Consider the following 24,288-nt stretch of genomic DNA (forward strand, 5'->3'; position numbering starts at 1 on the left):
AACGAGATGAAGAGGAAACGAATCGCCCAGGAAACAGACGAACAGCGCGCCGAACGTCTGGCTAAACGCCGCAACATAGCTAGACAGCCAAACTAACCGGGACTTGGAATCAAGATTAACCAAAGCTAACCATGCTATGCCTTAGCTTTCGCTACGTATATCCTGGCATAGCCGAGCTAAGCCACTGCCATTTTTTAGTCTGGCTGCCCTGCTGTAAGATATACTTACATTCGCAGGCTAACAAAAATTGTATTTACAGTCATGTTACCGCGTCGAGATGCTTTTATGTCTGAGGCAACAGTAAATGTAATCTATTTCAAATTGCGGAACGCACGTGGTGTAGGGCACTAAAAATATATAATGTTTTGTTTATCTACACTTGAAAACTTTGATAATACGTGACGCTTCAATCTCGAATACATTGCTAATTTCGCGGGCTGGGCCTCCAGGCATTGCAGAAATTTTTGCGGAAACCAATGACGTCCGTGATATTGTCATTGTCCATGAGCACGGAAACGGGGTTGTCGGCGGTGTACTTTGGCCATTGCTTCCCCATTGGCAGCTGTGGCACCCTGCGCATGTAACGAAAATATATCACGTTCATTTCGCTGCCTCTCCTGTTACTCGACAATCCTACGAACGTAAAAGTCGTCATACTAAAAGTACTAGCAACCTCGAAACGCGTACTACGTTTACAGCTAATGCTCGCATCTTGCACGGGGCTTGCTTAATAAAGTGAGGTACGAGCATACCATTATACGGAGATTAGAGAGGTAGGCGGGAAAATAAGTATGCATGTAATGAATTCCGCATGCATGCTTGATAAGGGGAAAAATAGCTGGCAATGCTTGAACAAAGCAAACGTTTGTTTGCTCCATTTTTCATGGTTTTCAACCACGGAAACAACAAAAGGCAACGTGCTTTGTTCAAAAAAAAGCACAGCTAACACGCAGTACAAAATGGGAAATAAAATATTATTGCACCGACTCTAACTAACGCGCTGCGCTTCGGACACGTGTAGATCCTGCCTGCTTCTAGCTAATCGTCATGGCTGTTATATGAAGCTTGCCCAAGCTCAACTTCACACAGAGTAGGATCTTTTCGCGGATTCATATTATCCTGATCATTCTAGATGGTGAAATATTAATGCACTGCTAGCACAGACGAACTTGGCAAACACGTACTGCGTTTCAGATCACGTGACATTTATCAACGTGACTTCGAGCAGAAAAATCATATCACCTGGATATCTAGCTTGGTACTCTCTTTCAGAGCGACATTTTTAGTGAAAAACAGTAAATAAAGTCAGGTTCCTGACGCATGACGGGTCATTGCTTCGTTGTACTGAGGTAGAGAAAGGCTGTTTTCACGCTTGTGATAGCACCCAAGAAACTTCGTAGTGCGTTTAGTGCTGCCTGATGAGGGGCTGAAAAATTTAGGTTCATTCGCAAAGGATAGATGGCACCTTTTCCTTACATTCGAGAAAATCACAATGCTCTCTTCAGTCGCTAGTTGACCTTCCGAATTGACAATGCAACGAACCGCACCTACCCAACGTCGCGCTGATGGAAATTGTCCCTTATTCTTTGTTCACAGTCAGTGAACGTCAAATTATTTTTTAAATCATCACTGCTTCAACAGGTTTGCTTACCAGTAAATCTATCAATATTATCTGTTTATAAATGTAAAGGATTCTGTAAAGTGCAGCCTAATACTGAGATATGGTTGCTCCCGCACACCAGGGAACCATAGATGAAAGAAAGTATACCATCACTCAAGGCTAGCCCACCTTCCTTACAGAGGCGTCTACAATGAAAAGAAACGAAGAAAATCAAGAAGGGAGCGACACAGTGCTGGAATAAGAGATGGTGCTCAAAAGAATGTCGCGTGCCTGCCCCATAGGAATTTCATGATATTGCAAAATTCTCATAGATGGCGCCACCACCTGGCAGGTCTAAAATGCTCCTATGCACGCTTCTCGTTCGCTCTAATAGAACGCTGGTGGTCGAAGTTTTTCCGATGTTTATTGGTAAAGATGTTACTATAGAGGGATGCGGTGGCAGGAAAATATGTATAGACGTGCAGAAGATGAACGCTTACGGCAACCGGTGTATAACTGTCTCACTGCATTGCGGGGCGCTCGCTTGTCATGCTGATAACTTATATAGCCACATGCACAAATTAGACGAGCACAAAAAAAGCCAGAAGACGGGGCAGTGTGGGGTTATTCTAAACTTCATGTTCGGCTTCACTGTAGTCCCGCATTCTGTGTGCAAAGGGGCAAAATAATATTCTAAGGACAACTTTATGTCAGACAATGCAGTACTTGGACTAATATTCCTATTTGAGTTACTCTATGCTAGGGCTAGCTGTCGTTTCGTACGGGGGCTTTTTGTGTGCTGAAGATCCTCTGCTAAGCGACCACGCACAGCATGCTGCGCTGTGTAGGCATTACTTTCAACGACGCCGTGTCACCGAGCTCAACCAGACAACCAGCATCGGCAGATATGAAATCGTACCGCGAGTGAAATTTTTACCTAAACACGCTAGAGGCCCACCGTCGTTCGCCAATCGCACGTGCGGTGTTCCGGAAAATATGTTCACCTTTTCCGGAACACCGCACCTGCCCCCCCGCAGGGGGCCTAAGTGGCCTCGCCGGCATCGGGCATGACAGAGGAGGTCAGCGGAAAAGGCAACGAAATGGAAATAGCGAACTATTGCTAAGATTCGAAGGCGAGATCGATAAAGAGGGAATTTGAACAGAACAACGGCAAGACGCTGAGTCAAGCCGGCCCATGTTTCCAAGCAACTGAGGCAAGGACATACTAGAAAAAACAGAGAGGGGAGCGCATTGAACAAGGTGGAAAGTCAGGAAGCACCCAAAACGAGCGAGAAGGACCGAACGCGAGGAGGAACCTGGGAGTGCAAGCAAGCATGCAAACCAACGACTACCATAAACGGCAGCAAGGCCAGGGAAGCCAAACCAATGCCAAGCCACCAACTAGGTGTTGGTGGCTGCAGCTGCCGGGGATGGGTCACGAAATGGTGCACCGACCGCGAACCGGTTGGCCGGACAAGTATATCATCAAAGAAATCGCAATGGGCAAGTGGTTGGCCTTTCAAAGAGTTCTCCTGGCCGAAACAGAGTGAGGGACCGTAACCAGGCAACATGTGAAAAGACACATACACAACTTCCAGGGCACGGAGAAAGCTGCAGTCGCGTCCGTGACCGAGAAATACCTCGAAGAGGAGCATCAATCGGCAGCGGGGCCCGTCGTCCACCCGGAACACGAGGGGGAACCTAACCCGGATCTATACAAATCTATAACCAAGGCAGATACCGTGGCTAACTTGAGAAACCTCACGAGAAACACGGCGCCCGGGCGGGACAAAATTAACATGACTCAGCGTAATCTATAGACGACGGTGCAACGGACAGCTTAGTAAATTACATGGACAAAAGCTAGGAAATCGGCACTACCACAGAGTCCTAAAAACACGCGGACGTAACGATGATTGCAAAACCCGCCAAGTGCATAAAGCTACGGGACGTGGGCAAGATCTTCGTCGCCCCTTGCGCAGTGATACTATTCGTGCACATGGCCCGCAACCGGCTCTCCTCACCTGGAAGGAGGAGGGCACCTAGTAAACGCTATGTTCTGTTTCCGGCCTCATCTGTCCACCCAGGACATTCTACTGCTGCAGAAGACAAGCAGCAATCATCACACTCCCAAATACGGCCTCTGCAACTCGGAAATGTCATCTGTGGAGTCATGCAAGTACCTTGGCCTTTCACTTTTAAAGTAACCTTTCGTTGTCTTCTCATATTACGAACATCACGAACGAACCCAATCGCATCCTTGGTTACTTCCGCCGAAACTTGTGTTTCGTACCACCATCCTTAAAAAATACTAACTTACCCAACTTTCGTCAGACCTAAGGTATAATGTGCATGCTCTGTTTGGGAACCACACCAGGCAGTTCCTTCTAACACTCTGGAAGTAGTTCAAAAATGTGCAGCTAGTTTTATCTATTCTGATTATTCATACCACACTAGTGTGTCTTAGCTAAAATTAAGAGCAGGAATTTCCAATCTATATATATATATATATATATATATATATATATATATATATATATATATATATATATATATATATATATATATATATATATATTGCTTAGATTGCGTCTATCACAAATTTGATCATTCTGCTCCAAGTACTTCAGCCAACATTTCAGACCCCCGTCAATCTTCCCGATTACGTCACGAAAAAACTGTGTACCTTCCCCCTACTCGAACTACTGCCCACCTTCATTCCTTTTTTGTGCAGACTGCCCGGGGCTGGAATGAGCTTACCGCCTACGCCGTGCGCCATTCCAATCCAAATCATTTCAAGGCTGCCATTTACTCCAGATATCCCTCACATGCCATAGCCTACACCGGGCCCTTTGAGGTATTAATAATATATAATAAAGAATAAAAGAAGTAACTGAAGGCCTCAGCACCCGCCAGAAAAGTATAACCCTCGCACTCGACGGGAACGGGGTATTGGATATTGTTTCTTAAGACGCGGTGCTAAATAGTTTAAATAGTTTACAACATACCAAATTATGATGAACGAAACGCAACTAAGTCCGGGGACTTCCTGATGGGTCAAACAGTGACTAGGCGTTTGACACCTTGGGAGAGAAAAGATACAAATTGCACAGATACGGTTGCTGCTCAATATTCCAATGAATAGCCTACCGAACACCTTGGGGAAAATGAGGGGTATACGCAACGCCAAGTGCGCGCACCTGCTGACCGTGTGGACGCTACAAAAAGCCTTTCACAATGTGCATTGTCGGCGGCCTTGGACATGCGTCCCTGGGGGTTAATTTAGCAGCGGGCACCGCTGCCCGATGAGCAAATTGCCCGGGCTATCCCGTCGGATTCACGAGCCGCGGTCTGCCCAAACGAAGGCGTGCTGAAAGAGATACGCTGAAATCTTTAATTACACACTAGGAAGAAGGACCTATCCACCCTCGCACCCTAAGCTGAGCATAGGAGAGGTAGTGAAGTTCCAGAAAGTACACACTGCCGCTTTCTAGGATGACGCAGTCTTGCATGCCATCTATCCCAGAATTCTACAGTTGACAAACTTTTATAGTCAGTTTATTTCTGCCTACTGCACGCTGAAATTGGAGGCGATCAAGATGATGCAATTCTGTTGATGCGACGTGTTTGCAATGTTTACATTTCTTATTCGTTCCATTGTCAAACGTTACATATTTTTCCCTGATGCCCTTGCATTTAGACTTTCTTTTATTCCTTTTTTATTCCGATAGCAATTTTATGGACGCTCCAGGCTCATTCCTGACGTGGGCTTCACTGTCGACGCGAGGTTCCGCATGAAGTCCAAAGGCGATAAAATCGTCGCCGGGTGCTGTATGTGCGAGTGAAAGCGTGCGACGGTGAGCTCGCGAACGGGGCTCGATCTCGCCTGCGAAAGAGGGAAAGCGCGCCGTCCTCCGGTGTGCGAAAGACTCCGGAGCGAGGTAGGTTGGGGGAGGGGCGGGGGCGAGGTGAGGCGTCGTCCTCCGGGTGGCCCGTGCGCCCGCGTCCGCCCGCTTACCCGGATTGGATCGCTGTGTCTTGAACACAAGCTGCGACGACGGCAAGGTCCACCGTGGATAGGGAGGGGGTGTTCTACTCGGGGCGGCGGGTCGCGCTGGGGTCCCTGTGCCTTGAAAGCCATCTGCGACGTGTGGCGTACGCCGGGAGCAAGGGGAGCTGACGATCGCGGCTCAATCTCGCGCGCCACATATGGGGAAAGTGGAGCGGCACGGGAGGGAGGGTTGGTGGCTTCGGCTCCGCCAACAAATGCGTACCTTGCAGGCCAGCGCTGGGTCGCGTGCGCCGTATCTTGAAAGGGATTTTGAGACGGCTAATACGTTTGTGCGCGGAGCGTTGTAGCCGTTCTTGCGTTGAAGCGGTAGACCGCTAGTCACTTCGCTCGGTGCTGCTGCCGCGCTTGCTCACACTAGCGTTTTGGCAGCGACTGTTCGCGTCAATCAAATGCGATTTGTTCACGTTTACTTGTGAGCACTGACATGTTCGCTAATTCAGTTAGTGAGCGAATGTTTTCAAGTTTACGCGGCCGATAAAGCTGCTATTCTGACTTCGTATATCTGTGTACTAATTTGCTACCGCAATCGTTGCTTCACCTTGCGGGTGAAACTGCAACTTTTTTTTACGTGCGTGTTAGTCGACCGTCTTTTCTTTAGCGTTGACTTGGTTGACATTGATTTTGCTTATACACATTGGCCAGGTTATTCGATCCCGGAGATTGTGCACTGTGTGCTGCAATAGATTAATTTTCAACTAGTTTGACGCTAAAAATGCCAGAGTTGTAGGTTTAATTACTCAGCGACATATTCTCGCTTCTTGTTTTGTTGAGACCTACATTTATTGCCTTTTGCGACTTCATACAACGGTAGCAAGCGTTGAAAGGACTACTATTTTCCTAAGAGGCCAGGAAGATCCCACGCGCCCTCGTGAAGCCACCAAAGAAGACCTTGTTTTTAAAATACTGACGCACATTTCGTTCGCTTCACTAGTAAAGAATATTTCCCCGTGCAAGTGTCGCCAGTGTCGACGACTGCGCAGATAGAACTGCGCAGTCGTCGTTCTATCTGGCATCGCCTGTGTGACTGCCTGGGTGAGTGATTCAACGTCCTGCGTTGCCGGTAGTGACAGCGCCACCAAGAGCGCAAGATACTGCACCGGGAAGCTGCAAATCCACTCACTTCACACCACCGTCCTGGGATTCGCCGCCACTTGTGGCCGATGCTCAACCTCCGCTCATCGGTTCTTTAGGTAGGCTTCGCATTTCTCTTTCTTAACTGCCTAGGTGCAAATTTTCTGGCCGTCAGTCCCTGCCATCGAGTATGCATTTGTGTATAAATGGGCATACACCTTTCCATCTTTCGGCGCATATCGTGCGCGCATCGGATGTTATGTTCCTTCCTTGCTGGGGGCCTGAATTGCAATCATGACAACTGTTGCCTGGTGCGATAGCGGCCAGCACCCTACAGTCTTTTTACTAGGCATTCCTCGCTTTTGTTTGCTATGTGTTTTGCGTTACTGTTTCACTGCGCGGGTGGCGGGGAGGCTAACCCAGGACCTAACATTAAGGTTGTACTGACATTGCTTAGGAGCGTAAGGCCGAAACCACTGCTTCAGAGTGATATCAAGTGAGAAATCAGCACCATAAAGGACGGTGTCAGCGCCGTGGAAAAAAGTATAGAGAACGTATCAAAATTTGACATTGATGCAGTGGCTGATTCAATCTGGAAGTCAAGGTTAACATAGAACAAAAACTGGGCGTTAGGATGCAGAGGCGGTGGGTGGGTGATGCGCCAGACGCACTGCCGCAGACAGACCTCCGTTCATGCAGCGCTTTGTATCCATATACGCTATCGATCATCGCCCTCGCCGCAGGCTCCTGGTGAACAGACGACGGCGCGCTCCTCTGGCGTTATCTCGTAGCGGTCGTCACCGCAGTGCCCGTCTTGTGCGGCACTACGCTTTTTTATCACGCTTTCACGACACCCTCCTCCTCCGCTTTGCGCCTGTACAGGTTCACGTGCACTGCCCTGATCTGCTCTCCTCCTCGCGCTCTCTTCGGTATTGCTGTACTTCATCTCCCGCTGCCCTCCACGTTTTCTGCTTCATCCTTCGCGTGCTCGTTTGCTCTGTTACGCCGAGGGCCAACGTGAAAGAGAGGATCGGATGCCTAAGAGATGAGCTCTAAAGTGGCCGATTTATATAAAGCAGGCACGCTGAAGGACCTGGATACACCTAAAGTAGACATAGATTTTTCTCCAGTGGTGCAACTTGTGCAAAAGAAGCTGAGTGACTTAGCGAAAGAAAAATGGAAACAAAATGAACGTTTTTCGCGCGCTTTACCAAACTACACATGCGCAGCAGAAATTACCTCTGTAGCCGTGCTTCGGACAAAGTAGTTAGAATAAATGAACCACAGAACAGCCAAACCGAATGACAGCCTGTAATTAAAGGGACACTAAAGAGAAAAATGATTTCTTCTGCATCAGTAAGTTATCTTTCCACAAAACCAAAAACACCCCTTTTACCCTGATAAAACTGTTGGTAAGCCAGAAAAAGAGCAAGAAAGAAAGATGGGTGGCGAGGCCTCCTTGAAGTTCCGGCACCTACTCGCTGTGACGCTATGGATTTTGAAGGCATCTTCTTGGGCCCACCTAATTATATAGCGGTACAGAGTGACTACATTGTGTTCTAAAGGAAGCGAGTATTAAACATGCCATTTTTCAGGAACCTTTACTCAGCCAATTTGGCCCAAATGCGAAAACATACTTTGGTGTCCCTGACGTCCGTCTGACGTACCGGTGTCGGGGTTTCGGTGCGAAATTGAAATACTGATACTTGAACTTTATTTTCTCATGTAATAATCAAACTATTACCTTTAAATGACTGCCTGCAAGGTTCTCAAACAATGCTTCATTAGTCTAAACTGATTTATTGTTCGCTTCGGCGTCCCTTTAAGCAGAACACGCAGACCCATCTCAGCCCGGTGTCACTGCTCTGGTGAACTTTCGCAGCATTTTCCCCAAACCTGACACATTGAAAGGAACCATTCATTCCACCTCATCAGATATCATCACTTGCAAGGACACGTGGCTTCCAGATGACATAACTAGCAATAACATCGCGCCCCCTTCATCGTTTGAAATTTGTCGCAAAGATAGGGCTGCTTCTAGAGGAAGTGGCGTGTTTATTGCAGTGAAAGAGGTCTATCAGCCGTGTATTATAGCTGTCAACTCATCCCTAGAGGCCCTTTGGATCTCACTAAAATTTGGTCCATCAGGGTGGGATTTAGGCGTCTGCTATCGGCCCCCACAAAGCCGATCTGAGTTTCTGACCTATTTAACGAAGCAGTCGAGCTAGTTACTAACACGTTTCCTAATCGCGTCCTAATAATACGTGGTGATGTAAACTAATCTGCCATGAACTGGTCAACACCATCCGTTAGTAGACGGATTAATCGGCTCGCGCACCTTCGTTATGTTGATTCTCTTCATGATCATGACCTCACGCTGCTAGTTCATGAACCCACGGCGGTAATAAGATTATGGAGCTTGTATTCACCGACAATCGTAACATTCCCGAAACTTACGTTCTAGAAATTATTAGTGACCGCAAAGTGGTGTTTCTTTTCGCTTCCATATGTGGACAAAACAAAAATTTAAGAAAAAATTGGAGGACGCTTAAAGGGCCCCTAAGCCTCCCAGAAGTTGAAATTTAGTTGTGGTTTTGCTATTGTGTACGGGTGTGCAACAACACGTAGCCGCGAGAATTTTTCGAAATGGTGCCGCAATAGCAAAGTTACACACGTTTGATGATCGCAGCGAGACCCTCGCTCGTTTGGCTTCTTCCATCCCTACGCTCTGTTCATCGGCTGCTCTCTCCTCGTCACCAAGTGCGCCACCAAATGTCACGGGACAAACGTCATCGGCAACGCACTTTTCAAAACACGGTCCGTGCACATCCGGTCCGTGCACATCCAGTCCTTCTGCCTGGCGCTGTTCCGACTATTTTTTTGTGTGTCAGGCACACCAGGAAGAACTTACCAACAACATAACGAAGTTCTTTCTTCTGACAAGGCTCGATTGTTTCACCAAGTCCCTGAATAAAGATAGGCTGTCAGCAAGCGAAAGAAGGAAACACCTGAAACTAGGGAAAACCACTTGAATGGCAACGGCTTATGTTGGATATATGACGTGTTCTCATTTGCGTCCTCCATAATGTGGAAAGCCAGCCGTTTAAAAGTAGCGTTGAATATGTCTGATCTAACTAGAAAAAAATTCAGTGTTCGCTGCATTTTTGTAATTTCTTCAATGTTGTACTGTCACTTATTTGTCGAATAAAACGTTTTGTAGCGAAGATTTGTTTTTCAATTGTAGAAGAAAAACAGCCAGATGACAATTCAAGCAAATATACAACTGTCCCCAGATAGTATTGCAACAGCTAGCTCAGTGCGAAGCGAACTTGCCAACTTTTCTTTCTCGTGTGCCGAGACCTTGGCAAAGTGCGTCACTAATGATAGCGGCACCGCATCCCCATTTCAACTAAACGCAAGAAATTTCGTTGAGTCACCCAGCGAATGCAGTTGGGGCTCCTGGAATCCGTACTGCATATCATCATGCTAAATAAGCAAGCAAAAAAAGCGCGAGATCCCAGAACAATCTGCTGCAACTAAATTCACGGCGAAAAACAAGAAGATCGTTTTACAAAAGTCTTCATGCACATTGGCACCACACAAAATTGGTGCAGAAAGAACGCACCGGAATTCAAAGGCAGGTCGGCAAACTCGGTCTATATACTGGGCCGCGAGCAGACGTCATCGCAGCACGCGGACGTGTAAGCGGCTGGCAAAGCCACCTGGACATCTTTCCGACGCATCGCGAAAGGGCTTGAGAGTCGGTGGCGCGGAACGCACATTTCCCTATTCTAGACACTGTAACCCTGGTGACGTGCGACGAGCGCTAGCGATACTGGAAAGGCCTAATGCCCTTAGAAAGACCCAGAGAGGAGCGCGGGATTGTTTTCAGAATGAAAGCTGCACAACGCCATGTCTTTCAAGGTCATTCATCGCGTCGCAATGACATTGAGCCGCCGGAGTAAGAGTTTTGCATGTGTGACGTCATGCCACGTGATTTGCTGCGGTGAGGCGTCGCAGCTGCGCCTGCTGCGCTCGCTCTGAAGGGATTTGAAGGCGGGGACACATGAGCGGAGAGCGCTGCGAAGTTCGCAACGGCGCGCCGGTGCGAGACCGGTCGCAACGGCATACCGGTGGCTGCCGCCTGCGTCCAGCGCAGTATATATGACGGATATGCCACATATGAAGTCCCGCACCGGCGAGCAGCAGCGGCCAATGAGAGCGGGGAAGACGCAACGTCACGAAGACGTTGCAGCTAACTTAGTAGCGCACCTCAATAAAACAAAGAAAACCAAAACCCACTGCTGGAACATTGTGCCAGCGTCATAACAAAGCTTGCGCTAAAATTAAACATCTTTAGTGACTCTTTTATTACGACAATTACGGCACACCAGAATGTACAGGGGAGCTTATTTATAATGAAATATGTAGGGGGGGGGGGGCTTCCACACGTTAAAAGAACGTGAATTGCCCATGTGTTTTCTATTTCTTCACGCGTATTCAGAAGGTGTGAAAAGCAGTCTACTAACATTGAAAATAGGCTGAGCTTCGCCGAATCGCCCCTGCCGGCGCCGTCGTAATTAAAAAATTACATCATTTTCATGTTTCTGTATTGTGTCCAACTTGAAATATTTCAGTCCGAGAAGTAACCTAAAAGGCATGCGCTGTAGCTGTTCTGTTTCATGATCTTCATGAACACAAGTCCAGGACCCAACGGCATCAGCATTAAATGTCTAATGTTAATCAGTCAGCATTCAGCTCCCGCATATTGAACAAAATCGAGACAAGATGCGTACTGGAAGATTGGAAGTCAGATTTTGTAGTATTTAAGTTCGCTGACATTTCCCTTCAAATCCGCTACGGGCCCATCTCATTAACCTCAGTTCGCTGTAAGTTACCAGAACATATAAGAAATAAGCATAATATTTATATCATGAGAAGCCAAGAAACAAAGGCACCAAGGGAAACATAGGGCAAATTACTTGTACTTACGAAGTGAAATAAAGAAATGACAAATTAATGGCAATGAAAGTGGATGAAAAAACAAATTGTCGTAGGTGGGAAACGATCCCACGTCTTCGCATTACAAGTGCGATGCTCTATCAACGATGCTCAATCTTTCCAGTCAGTGCTTCACTACTTTTTCGAACGTAAAGGCATCTTGCAATACTTTTTCATTTTGTATTCGCAAGTGCATGAGGTGCCTGTTGTCATTTTTATTAGAAACTAAATAGAGCACAAAAGCTATCCACCTGATGCGCTCATTTTTTGTGAAGTGTTGTCTAGATTGTAGGCAGAAAAAAAAAATTGTGTTGAACTGTCCGTGCTCGCACTGTACCTTTATCTTTGTTTTGTTCTCCATGCTATACTTGGCGTTGCATTCTCGTGTTTATTCAATTTAGGTATTGGCCTGCATTGGTCTATTTTTGTTATTCCCCTTTCAACCCCCCTCCAATATGTAATGCCATCCTGTGTCTTTAGTTTAGGATATCCAAATAAATAAATAATTAAATATATAAATGGGAATGAATAAACGTGGGAGTAGAGGGCAGGCGTTCTTTGCACTCCGGGATTCAAAGCGGATGGAAATTCAAGCTGATAAGCAGTAAAGATTAGCATGGAACGATTAGACTATTGGATGGAAACAAACCAGACAAGAGATCAGTGGTGCCGGTGTTCTTATGGTGATAAGTTAATGTTAATTATCTAGACAGATGCTTTCATAATGAAGAAGAAAGTCAAGGAAATATATGGAAAAGCTGTACTGCAACACCTGAAGTAAAAGACCATGAACCCGAAGATGCTAGGTGACTACTACTTGCCGCCCAGTTCTACAGGGGGATGCCGATCGAAAGTAATATTATCATCATCATCATTGCCGTCATCAAAGCTTTGAAGAAGTTCCTGCTGAAGAAAGCTATAATGTAAACATCCCTCATTTGCGTTACATATGGCAGCATGAATGACGAATACCCCCAAACAGGCTTTATAGGAACGGAGCCAATTTTAGACGTGGGCTTGATATTCACTTGATATTGCTTGATTTTGTTGTGGAGACGCAATGACTCTAACAAAGAGAACTTCATAGAGCGAGTAAAGAGAGCATAAAAGGTGCGCTTTCCTTTCTGCAACATGCTTGAATGTGCAGTCCGAGCTAATTCAGGAGAAGTAAAGAATATTTTGAACCGACATCGCTGGCCGAAACGGCAAGGGTGACATGCCCCGTCGAAAGGACCCCGCCAAATACATTTCATGTTGCAATGAAAGAAAGTTCCTATACAGGTGCGATCTTCGGGGTTTCAAAGCAGGTGCGATCTTTGGGGTTAAAATAAAGAACTAAGGTAAATTGCCTAATTTCTGAGCCAAATACGGGTAAATATTTTCCTTTTCCTCAGGCGAATAATAAACAATATTTACATTCTTGCAGATGGCGACAGTCGAAAATGCGTCTTATTCACCGGACTGGTGTCGTCCCTCAGATGTCTTTTTAATTTATATTTTTTGATTTTAGAGAAATTTGTGCGTGGCAAAAATAAAACGTATTCGCAATAAATAGTGCGTAAATACATCGACAAAAGAATTGTTCCCGTTCTTCCTTCATTTTTCACAAAGTATTAACACTTTAGAAACCGTAATCATTTTTACCTTATCAGCATTGTGGGAACTCTGCCATCACTTTGAATATATAGCTAACACGTTTTGAAAAATGTGCACCAAGTCTACACTCTATATTCCCATATTCGTACGATATTTTCCTGTCCAATAGTAATTCAGAAGGCACAAAAAGCTGAGCAATTGATAACCCATAACGTAAGAAGCCCGTACAATTAAAATCCTCAAAAAGGACCATTTTATGCTAAACGAATATCTCACTCACCCTGTGGAAGCAAACGCTGACAGCACATTGATGAAAGTCTGGGACATGGCTGCGTCTTGCGCGTCGTATTGTTCCTGGTTAACGAGGGGGAATCCGAGCATGTAGCTCACGTCCCAACCATGCGGCGTGCCCATCCACGTCGGCAGGTCGCTCTTTGCTGACATGTAGCCGAAGACGTAAGAGTATACGGAGTGACCGCGTTCGGAATGAGCCTCGCCTGTGAAGTGCTTGGGGCACACGAAGGTCCTGTCCGAGAGAAAGTCCACGTACGCGCGTCTCAGGGAAGCCTTGTCGCTCGCTTCTGAAGTGTATGCGGCCAGCTTCTCCGAGGAGTTCGTCCTGAGCCAGGAGAAGATGCTCTCGTGGATGGCACTGTTGAAGGACTCCTCTTCGAGGCCTTCGATCTTCTCTGCCAGCAGTTGCGGCCTGGGAGGGTACAACAGCGCCATGGCTCCCTCGTCCGTGGTCACTCCGACGATTATGTCGGCAGGGTTGAACGACCCTTCTTTCAACGCTACGTCTGGATCCTTTGGCAGGAACTGGTTGGGAAATGTGGGCACGAACGGGAATATCTTGGGCGCTAATTTTTCGCTCGCCGCACGCACGAGTTCGTCGGCGCTTTTGGTTCGCAGGCAGGCCACCACTGATTCGGGGTGGGAGGCCAAGCTGATGCTACCGTGGGCACAGCCGACGGCCATGGCAACAAGGTTGCCTTTGCGGATGCTGTCCGCCACGGGCTCGACAAAATCTCGACTGTGTAGCGTTCCGCTCATAAGGGCCGCCGTTTGGAAGAGGCCGCTGCTCATTGGCGAGATCACGTGGGCGTGGGCGCTCATGCCTCCAGCGCTCTCCCCGAAAATCATCACTTTCGATGGGTCGCCTCTAAAGTTGCGAATGTTTTCCTGGATCCACCTGAGCGCCAAGTTCTGGTCCATGAGACCCACGTTGCCGGGTGCCTCTGTCGAGTTCGCGTCTAAGAATCCGAGGACGCCGAGCCTGTAGTTGAAGGAGACGACGACGAAACTAGTTCTGGCGGCCAGGATGGCGCCATTGAAAACTTCGACGCAGCTGGAGCCTTGCGAAAAGCCACCGCCGTGGATTGACACGAGCACTGGAGCGGGCGCGGTGGCGCGCGCGACTGGACTCCAGATGTTAAGGTGCAGGCAGTCCTCAGTGAACTGCACACCGGCACTCAGGAGGGGGCTAATGACGACCTGCATGAATGGATGCCAGGGGATAATATTATTTCTTTTTACTCGCCCGGAATAACTGCATTGCTACACAGTAGGATCACTGAGTTCGAGTGAAGAAGTTGGGTGCTCTAAGGAATGTAAAGACCTCTGCTCTTCCTTTCTGGCCTCCAGTTTAGGAGAGGTTCTCCTAGTGGATGCTTGGAGCATTTCCTATATTTGCTGAAAGATTCTTTTAAATGGTCAATCACATCGACGTTTTCACGTTAAGCATATGCTGTTCATCAGAATGCATTGGGGGAATAATATCATCCGGGTGGAAACACTCAAGGTATGTATAAGTTTTACCACACTGAATACGTGTCGTGGCGATTACGTACGCTGAAACACTGCCACTTTATCAAATGTCCTTTTCTGGTGTGACTAAACACTCAACTTGTTATCGCTTGTAGAGGGGAAGACTTTTCAGTAAAATGAGCTGCTGCAGACATTGTCAGAAATACTGATAATCATACAGTTTCTGAGTTGTGAAATGCGGAATACAACTGTTCTTCATGAAGCGTGTCTAGGGTTTAGTGCCGCCTAGCATTAAAATCTAAAACGTAACGGTTGCCTAGATCATCGAGCCAACGCTCTCATGGTGAATGTATCTTATACGTGATACTTATCGCACGGCCTGTCTGTGTGACAAAATAGTTGACTGCACTAGAGGCGCCTAACTAAACGAACAACAGGGATAACGAGAAAAAGAGGGGGCCGTTTTCTTTCGTTCACAACGGATGTTGTGTTTTTGCCTTCCTGCATATAAGTCTTGTTCCCTTGGTTGTCTGTTATTCTGGCCAGGCTAAAACATGAATCAGTTCAAGTTAGTTGAGCCTGCAAAGCTGCAACACGACTACCGTTTCTCTCTAGTTTTAAGTGCTAACTTATAATCAACTGCATTCGCTACCAGTCAACCACGAACTAGCCAGCGACCCAGGTAGGCAGGAAGACGGTTCAACACAAGCATACATAAAGGCAAGCCTAGATGCATACTTGCATAGCTTCACAGATACATGCATGCATGCATATCTACATGCATACATGCATACATACGTGCATATATACTTGCATACATAGCCCCCAAAATTTCGTTAACTATGCCTAGAACGCTGATCGCATTAGAAAACATTTAAAATATAACTTGTTCATGGCCTTGAATCCGCGTGAAACCTTTTCCTCAGGTACAGCAGCCAATCCCTTTAGCAAGCAGAGCCACGAATGTGCACAGTAAGTAGCGCGGTTGAACAAACCTCTCTTACGCGACCTTGGGTCACTTGGTGTGTGCCACTAGTTGTGCGCCGCTTTTCAATAACAAAAATGCTTGAAAAAATTCCGGCGCTGTAAGGAATCGAACCCCCGTCATATACATTCATAAAACATAAAGGTTTGAAATCCTTTTGATTGGTGTCAAGGTCCCTTGCGTTTTAAATAATAAGTATGTACAGACACACCACGTGCGGACTTCAGGGCGGCGCCACTAGATGGCTGAACGTGTTACGAGGGAAGCGCGAGAGAGGAATGTGGCTGCATTAATATGGCGAGTGGTGGTGTTAGAGACAGGCAGTGTCGTTACATTGCGGTGATGCTAATCGCGTTATTGAACAGTCATCCTGAAATGCTTTCTGCAGGAATTTTTCGGTTATCAATTCTCATACTTAGCGTCTTAGCTATTATCCGTATAGTCACCATGAACGGCTTTAATGTATATTCTTGGTAGTATGTCCGCATAACGGGCACAAATATAGGAACAAGCGTAAGATATGCCTCAAGAATTTTTCGGCTTGCAGCAACAAACAGTGGGCGCTTAAATGTAATCTCCTTTTAGTGCTCGTATGACGTTCCTGTTCCTATCCGTCGGAGCACGTCTGCTGTCGGCTCACCACTATGGTTTTAGCATTTTTACGGTTAGGCCAAAAAAATGTACGCCTACTTGTGGGCAAGCAGTCCTCCTGTTTGTTGTGTCCAACACGCCTTCCCATTCCTCGTGGGGCTGTGGTGGTTGAAAGCGTAGCCTTCCCACTGGTGGCTGCGCGTACGGGATCCCACGGTACTCTTGTATTGTACGGCCAAGTACTCCGATCCGGTTTCCGCCCACGACACCCTTGGAAGTGCTCTTCTCCACATCAAATGCGACGCCGCATGAGGCCGTGGCCACAAGGAACAGGATGGTGCCCACTGCCGCCATGTGCGGTATGTGCTTGTCAACTCGACTGCAAAAGCGTTGTTCAGTGCTTAAACCTATAGGTTCTGAAGCACCAATGCAGGGATGAAGAAAGTTTATTATATTCTAATGAAGTCATCCTGCATGAAATATGAAACATTTACCACTAGGACACCGCAAGCAATACTTTATTGCATTATTTCATTTTGTGTTATGGTAACTTCAGACGTTTTCAGGGCAGCGCGTCCGTATAACATACTCCGTCTGAGGCTATTTCTTTTTCCATGCTGAGATAGGTGTACATCCCGACGCTGTGGCACTCGTTCGTTTGTTATGCTAACATATGGCACCCAGCATTGAGCAACAGTATACAATACGTCCGAAGAAGCCGCGGAAAGTGTTAACACGTCGCCTTCATCGCGGCGTGAACCTCTGATGTGAACAGCTTCTGCATCATGACGTCATACACACACCTCCAGGAAATGGAAACTGAAGGTTGTTCGACGAAAATAACTTCTGATAAATTATTTAGAGAGCTCTCTGGCTTAGAAGCACTTTTTCTAGTGCTTCGATGTACGCTGTTTTCACTGAGTACTAGAACTGAATGTTCGAAAACGCGGCGCACTATTTCGTTAAAGTACCATGCTTGCACAAGACCTTGTAGGGCATGCTCACCCGCCGTGTTGCTCATTGGCTGGTGTTAGGCTGCTGAGCACGAGGTGGTGGGATCGAATCCCGGCCACGGCGGTCGCGTTTCGATGGGGGCGAAATGCGAAAACACCCGTGTACTTAGATTTAGGTGCACGTTAAAGAACTCCAGGTGGTCGAAATTTCCGGAGTCCTCCACTGCGGCGTGCCTCATAATCAGAAAGTGGTTTTGGCACGTAAAACCCCATAATTTAAACATGAAGGACATGTTAAAGGATGCACGAATGTTTATTTTCAGTCAAATATGCAATGTAGTGACTCCGTACTGCCGCTGAGGTTGGCGAAAACAACACCGCATGCGATGAATGCCAATTACCGCAGGTTAAGAATGCGGAATGGGCGCGATCAACACTGGCCTCGCGCATTCCCCGTTTTAAAACAGAGACTGACTTACATTTGCAAATTTCTTCAGCTTTCAGCAATAAAACGGCAGTTTGAATGAATGCATTCACCATACTGCCAAAAAAAAAACACATTCGATAGAAAACATCGAAAATTCTAGTGCGGCACTCAGCTCCAGGTACATTGAATAGCTCGGCTGTGAAGCTTCCAGCAAAAGTGCCCTTGGGTATGGGGCATACATCATAGTAGTGCTCTTCGTGCCTTAATTAGGATCATACAGCCCGCTATAGCTACCCATAAATAGGCAGCTCTAGCTGAAAATAGATAGTTTGAACAACGGCCTTTTCTGGCTTTTGCGACCATCGTAAGGCAGTAAATGGAGCCCTCTAACAGCAAGTGCAATAAGTTAATATAAAACCTAAGCAACTGAAGCTGAAAAACAACGGTGAAGTGTTAAGCAGAACACTGTTTCGACTCCATTAGGGGAATGTGGGCTACTATGCTTGTAGGCACCTTTCTGTAGAATTGTAGAATCTATATACGACGATATCTTGCATTTTCATCGCGATTCGTGCCGAAGATTTTGGGTATATCTGAGCCATGGAAGGAAATTCCTCTCAATTTGATGGTGCGCATGGAGACCATCAAGAAGTAGGAAGTAAACACTTTTTAGAAGCAAAACTCTTACCAAGGAGCGCTTTAGAACGTTCGAATAAATAAAGTGCGCACAAGAAAAGGCGACGCCAACAGTCGATGAAGGCAATGGTGGAAGCTTCGTAGTTTCGATAAATTAAGCGAAATAAGCAAGTGGCTGGTCAGTGGGCGCAGAACCTACAACCACTACATTGCCGGCACGTGATGGCTACTAATACAGATTCGGTGAGGGATCTTCCTCCTTTTTGGGTGACTTATATAACGTGATTGACGCTATGGGATTGTGCTGCTTTGCATTAGTGCTCATTCACATGGGATACTAACTGTGGTCGTGGCAGCGGTCTCACATTGCTGCAAGTGATTGCTTTTCTCAAAAAGCGACCATTTTTGACCAGTCGTTTGCTGCACGATTTTGCACTCGCGTGACTTCCATCGCAAAACTGCTGAACCAATCATCTGGACCGGAACAGAACGTCTGTATACACTGACTGCTATTTTACATAGCGATCGCATCGGGTACAGGCGAGAACAGCATATTGTGAAACATATCGATGTACTTAGATGTTTCGTCCAAATAATGTCCACCTGTACGAGGAATCATGCTCAAGGACTAGAATCACACTATATGCCATGGGCGAATTATAAAAATTATTTGAAATCAATGAGAAAGATCCCGTGAAAGTCTGGTCAAAAGTATTTTCGACCTAAGGGGAGGTGGGTTGCACATAGTATATAAGCTTAAAATGTTCTCCTCGTCATCATCATAAGCGTACATTCACAGTACGCGGCCTGTAGCCCTAATTAGTCATTATAAAAAAAAAGCAAACGCGGAAAAAGGATGGAAGCAACGGACAAATGAACACATGCGCTGCTTTCCAACTGAAGGTTTATTAAAAACATCACATATAGTAGCAGATGATGTTTGTTTTCCGGAATTTATAGAATTGTCTATTGCAAAAGAGATAGTTATAGTCCTGGAACTCGGTTATTCAGAGAGGCGGACATTACGTGCACGAGAAATTGAGACTTGTTGAAATAATTACAGAAAATTGAGTAATTCCCTTCTTATTTATTTTGTGTCACGTATTACAACTTAGCAAGTGTAGCCAGGGAGCTTTCAAGGCATACGCGCTTGTAATGAATTTCCAGAATGACGTAAATTAGGAGGGAAGCAGCAGGAAACTCGCCATACAGATGCACTGTGGTTCTATTGAATTATTTAACAAAACAATATTGAATGCATTGAAGCACAAAATTAATGGAAGCCCCCATACATTTCGCCCCACATATTGGAAGATATAATATAGAAATTGGTGACTTCCTTGACATTCCTTTCTATTGTAAAGCTCTTGGAAACTCGCCGGCTACCATTTGCAAATTGCAACATGTTTTGTAAAGTGACTAATAGGTTCACTAGGAAATTTTCCATTAGTAATACAATATGTGTTTCGATTTCTTGTGTCGATAATCTCCGCCCTTTTAATAATCCACCTCAATTACAAGAATTCTGCCCTGTCTCACAGGCAAATTGTAAATAATTCCGTAAAATTTACACATGATCACCCTGTTTATATACAGGCATGATTCTCGCTTTCCAACATTGCTAACAGCGCTAAAAGGAGAAATAACAATAACTTAAAGCGTACGCAACGATTCATCATTAATTTGTGAGAAAACAAGGTAGATTAGGAGCCAGGACCACTTTAGGTGCAATTAAGATAGACCACTGGACTGTGAGACAAGGAAACAGGGGCTTTGCTAACACGGTCAGCCTTGGCGACGACTGATGCCTCAATTATCACCCTTGTGTGATCATTTTCATGCTTCGCCACGACAGCAGTCTGGTAAAACATTGGCAGCCAAACAGACCGGTTAATATACAATATGACAGAGCGCTTCTTACCCTTTTTCTCCCCTAAATTGTGGCCTTGCAGTCTAAGGTTGAGGCAGCGGCCAGCCTATCTTACGTACTTCATTTCCCAAGATAGGGGAGTAATATACATAGCTTCCTCGGTGCATTGCAGAAAACAGTTCTTATGTTTTCCTTTGGACTTGCGAGGTACCGACTAAAAAAATCACAACTTAAAGTTACAGAAAAATAGGGAGAGGATTCTCGCATTTCATCGTAATCAGTGTAGTTGCCTTTCGATGCTTTACCAGACTGCAGCAGTTGCAAAACACACGAATGGTAGCACAAGGATGACAATTGAGCCATCACTCAGTGCCCAGGGTATTTGTGTTCACTATCCCTCTGGTGTTCTATCCTGCAAGGAATTGGCCTATGCATTCACTGAGAGTGCTTGTAGCTGCTAATGTACGTTCTTTCTCACAAATTAATCATGAGTTGTTATGTGTGCTGCTAGTTGTTTACGGTTTGTTTTCACATACACAGGCAAAGGTACAGTTCGATTGCAATGACTTGTATGAGTATGCTTATTATATACATATAATAATATACAAAGGGTGACGTAGTTCACGGTAACTTACCCGGCGTGATTTCTTAACGGCTTTGTTGTTGCACTATTAAACTATTAAGCACGAGGTCGCGGGATCAAACCCTGACCATGGAGGCCACATTTAGATCGGGGTGAAATGCCAAAAAAAAAAACTCGTGTAGTTAGATGGCCAAAGTGATCCCAGGCGGTCGAATAATCTGGTGTCCCCCACTACCGTGTGCCTCAAATCATATCGAGGTTACCGCCCGTAAAACCCCATAGTTTTTTTTTAAAGAGTAACCAATGTTTTAAAAACGACGGAGTGTGCTAGAGGGCTGATACCAACTCAGTGGTGTTGAGAATCGTGCGGCCATGTCTGTGTTACTTTCGTCGTTGTCGAAAGCCGTTTAATTAGTATACCTCAATATCTAACTCTCTGAATATTGGTGTCACAAATAAATTACCAAAACGAGCTTTAGATAACATTTGAAGATAGCCGACTGAAATCTTTGCAACTAAGTGCCATTCATGGAACTTTTTGTACTTCTTTTTAGAGAAACCCCGCGAACTACTAAAACAAGATCGTGATACGGCCAATATTTTAATGCTTCCTGACGACGGATCAAGAGAGGAAATGCGCTTGTCTCTGCAGCGCTGTTCGGGACAGGCTTGGCGTTTCCGGTGGCCGCAAGATACGCGCCAGCAACTCTCGATAGTAAGGTGTGATTGCGAACTAATAAAAGAACATGACAATTGCATATTCGTTCCCGATTAAACAGTTATGTGGTCAGCATTTAGTCAAGCCGAAGCAGTTCTTTTTGTTATTTTTCGGCGCAGAAGTCGAGCGAAAGGTATGTTCATGCCACGTCAAATAGAAGCGCGACTCACCATTACCGCCACTCGATTTGCGTACCTCATCGCGACGCGTCACGCTAGTGAGTTTCGTAAGAACGTAAGCAAAAAACAAAGGGACGTATTGACACAACGGCATCTGTTCATTTTGTCTTTTCGAGACCAGAAGAATGCCCTTTACAAATGATCAGAAGGCAAATATGGAGTTCCTCTTGGCAGTGGCGGGATGCAATAGGTGAAACTCCTCAAAGCGATACCAATTTTGGCGCTGTGGAGGGAGGCCAAGTGGATCCACTGTAATTAGGACAAAGCACACGCTAAGGCAGACGGGCACGTTCAAGAAGAATAAGCACAGGACTTCGACTATAAGTGAAGACGTAGACACAGACATCCTGGCGTTCGTGATTGCGGAACCTCATGTTAGAGTTCGTAACGTAAGTGCTGACGTATATGGGTCAAAATCAACTATCCGGATGCTCACGAAGAAGGCAAAGCTTCATCCGTATTGTACTGAACTTGACGAAAAGTTAGACGAGAATGATTTCCATACACCATTGGACTTCATCAACTGAATTTTGATCGTGAAATGATGAGCCGGGCTTCCTCAAAAGCGTCCTGTGGACAGACGAAGCAAACGAAACCAACTTTTTTCAGAAACTCGCAGGCCAAGCTCCATCCGCAACGCGCTACATAGGACCGAGAAGTGCCCGCACTGGTTGGCGCAATCCCTTCCTCCGCCGCGGTAGTCAAGCTCGAGGCTGGTTTGACATGGTCTACTAAAGACAGTGGATCGGGTGGCACGGACAAGTGTTATGGCCTGCAAGGTCACCGAACATGACGCCACAAGACTCCTTTTTGCGGGGATTCGTCAAAGAATGCATATTCCAAACAAAGAAGATCACATCAGACACACTAAAAAGTACATTTCCCCAAGTTTGCAGCGAAAGTCCTGAAGATGTCGTCAGTAGCACCGCGGCGGACATTTTGAAGCGGTATCAGTGCTGAATCGCTTCAGAAGCATACTCAATATCTAACTCTCTGAATATTGGTGTCACAAAGAAATTACCAAAACGAGCTTTAGATAACATTTGAAGATAGCCAACTGAAATGTTTGCAACTAAGTGCCATTCATGGAACATTTTGTACTTCTTTTTAGAGAAACCCCGCGTTTCAGAGAAACCTCACATTATTTAAAGAAAAAATAATGTGAGGCACGTCAAGACTCATTTCCAAGATCGTGAACGTGCACAGAACATGTCCTTCATGACGCCTACCACCGCTTCTGTCATGAACTTGTTGCGCCAAGACAAGAGCGAACCTGAAGAACCGGATCCCGTTGCTTCTTCGTATATTGTTTTCGGCTAATTACATGAACGCATGGTTCGTTTTTTCTGTCATTTATTCTTATGTTTGGTAGCCTAATGTCCTGGCCGCTATATTGCAATCAGGAAATGAAGTCGTATTTTTCTGTTTAAGCTTGCACATAATTTAAGACTTGCCCGCATGGAGCTTTAGTGCACGAGAAACTGCGCACGGCCGTGCAGCCCAGGTGATGCTATCACATGCACTTCCCGCGCCCGTTTCTTGCGGCCGGGACCGTGAAATTGGGCGGCACGGCCACGCGCATGTCACGCGAAGTGCTTTTCGCCGCATCAAGGCTCCATGTGGACCAGGCTGCGCTTCCTAGAGAAGCGGCGCCCGCTTGCTTTTTGTTGCGCGCGTCAGTAGTTGCTGGCGTTTTTCTTGCGGCCACCTCAAACGCCAATCCTGTCCCGCACAGCGCTGCAGAGACGAACGGATGTCGTTTCCTGATCAGCTGGCTGGGTGCGCTGAAGTAGTAGCGATATTACGCGGTTCCTTTTGTATTTCGCGGGCTTTGTTTAAAGGCAAGTGCAAGAAGCATCACCAATCGACCTCTTTATATGGCTTTCAAAGAATATGAAAGTGCATTTGACTCGGTAGAGATACCAGCATTCATGCAGAGATTGTGTATTCAAACAATAGAGGAGGCGGACGTGAATATTGCGGCAAATATACGCAAAGATTCCACGGCTACCTTGTCTCTCCAGAAGAAAACCAAGCTGTCAAGTTAGGGGTCTGGCACAGACACAATCTCTGCAATGCGCTTCACCGCACGCTAAGAAGTATTCCAAATATTATAGTGGAAGGGTTAGGAGTGGAGGTTCAATGGCGAATATAACAACAACCTTGGGTTCGCAGATGACAGCGTCCTGGTGAGCAACGGTGAATTGAAATGAATGATTGACGAGCTTAACCCAGCAAA

The 24,288-nt window shown here is 46.1% G+C and overlaps 1 protein-coding gene across 2 annotated transcripts in view; it reads right to left on the reverse strand.

Moving 5' to 3' along the window:
* Positions 1-340: 340 nt before the first annotated feature.
* The window catches only part of LOC142564974 (acetylcholinesterase-like), a 28,263-nt gene continuing 4,315 nt past the window's right edge, over positions 341-24,288 (reverse strand). For both annotated transcript variants that reach the window (XM_075676200.1, XM_075676199.1), the window contains 3 exons: positions 16,783-17,062; positions 13,621-14,834; positions 341-572 (listed from right to left, as the gene is read on the reverse strand). In XM_075676200.1, coding sequence (XP_075532315.1) covers positions 425-572; positions 13,621-14,834; positions 16,783-17,037 — 1,617 coding nt within the window. In that variant the 5' untranslated portion in view covers positions 17,038-17,062 and the 3' untranslated portion in view covers positions 341-424. The remainder of the gene's footprint in view (positions 573-13,620; positions 14,835-16,782; positions 17,063-24,288) is intronic.

This window comes from Dermacentor variabilis, chromosome 11 (assembly GCF_050947875.1).
Source record: "Dermacentor variabilis isolate Ectoservices chromosome 11, ASM5094787v1, whole genome shotgun sequence".
NCBI lineage: Eukaryota > Metazoa > Arthropoda > Arachnida > Ixodida > Ixodidae > Dermacentor > Dermacentor variabilis.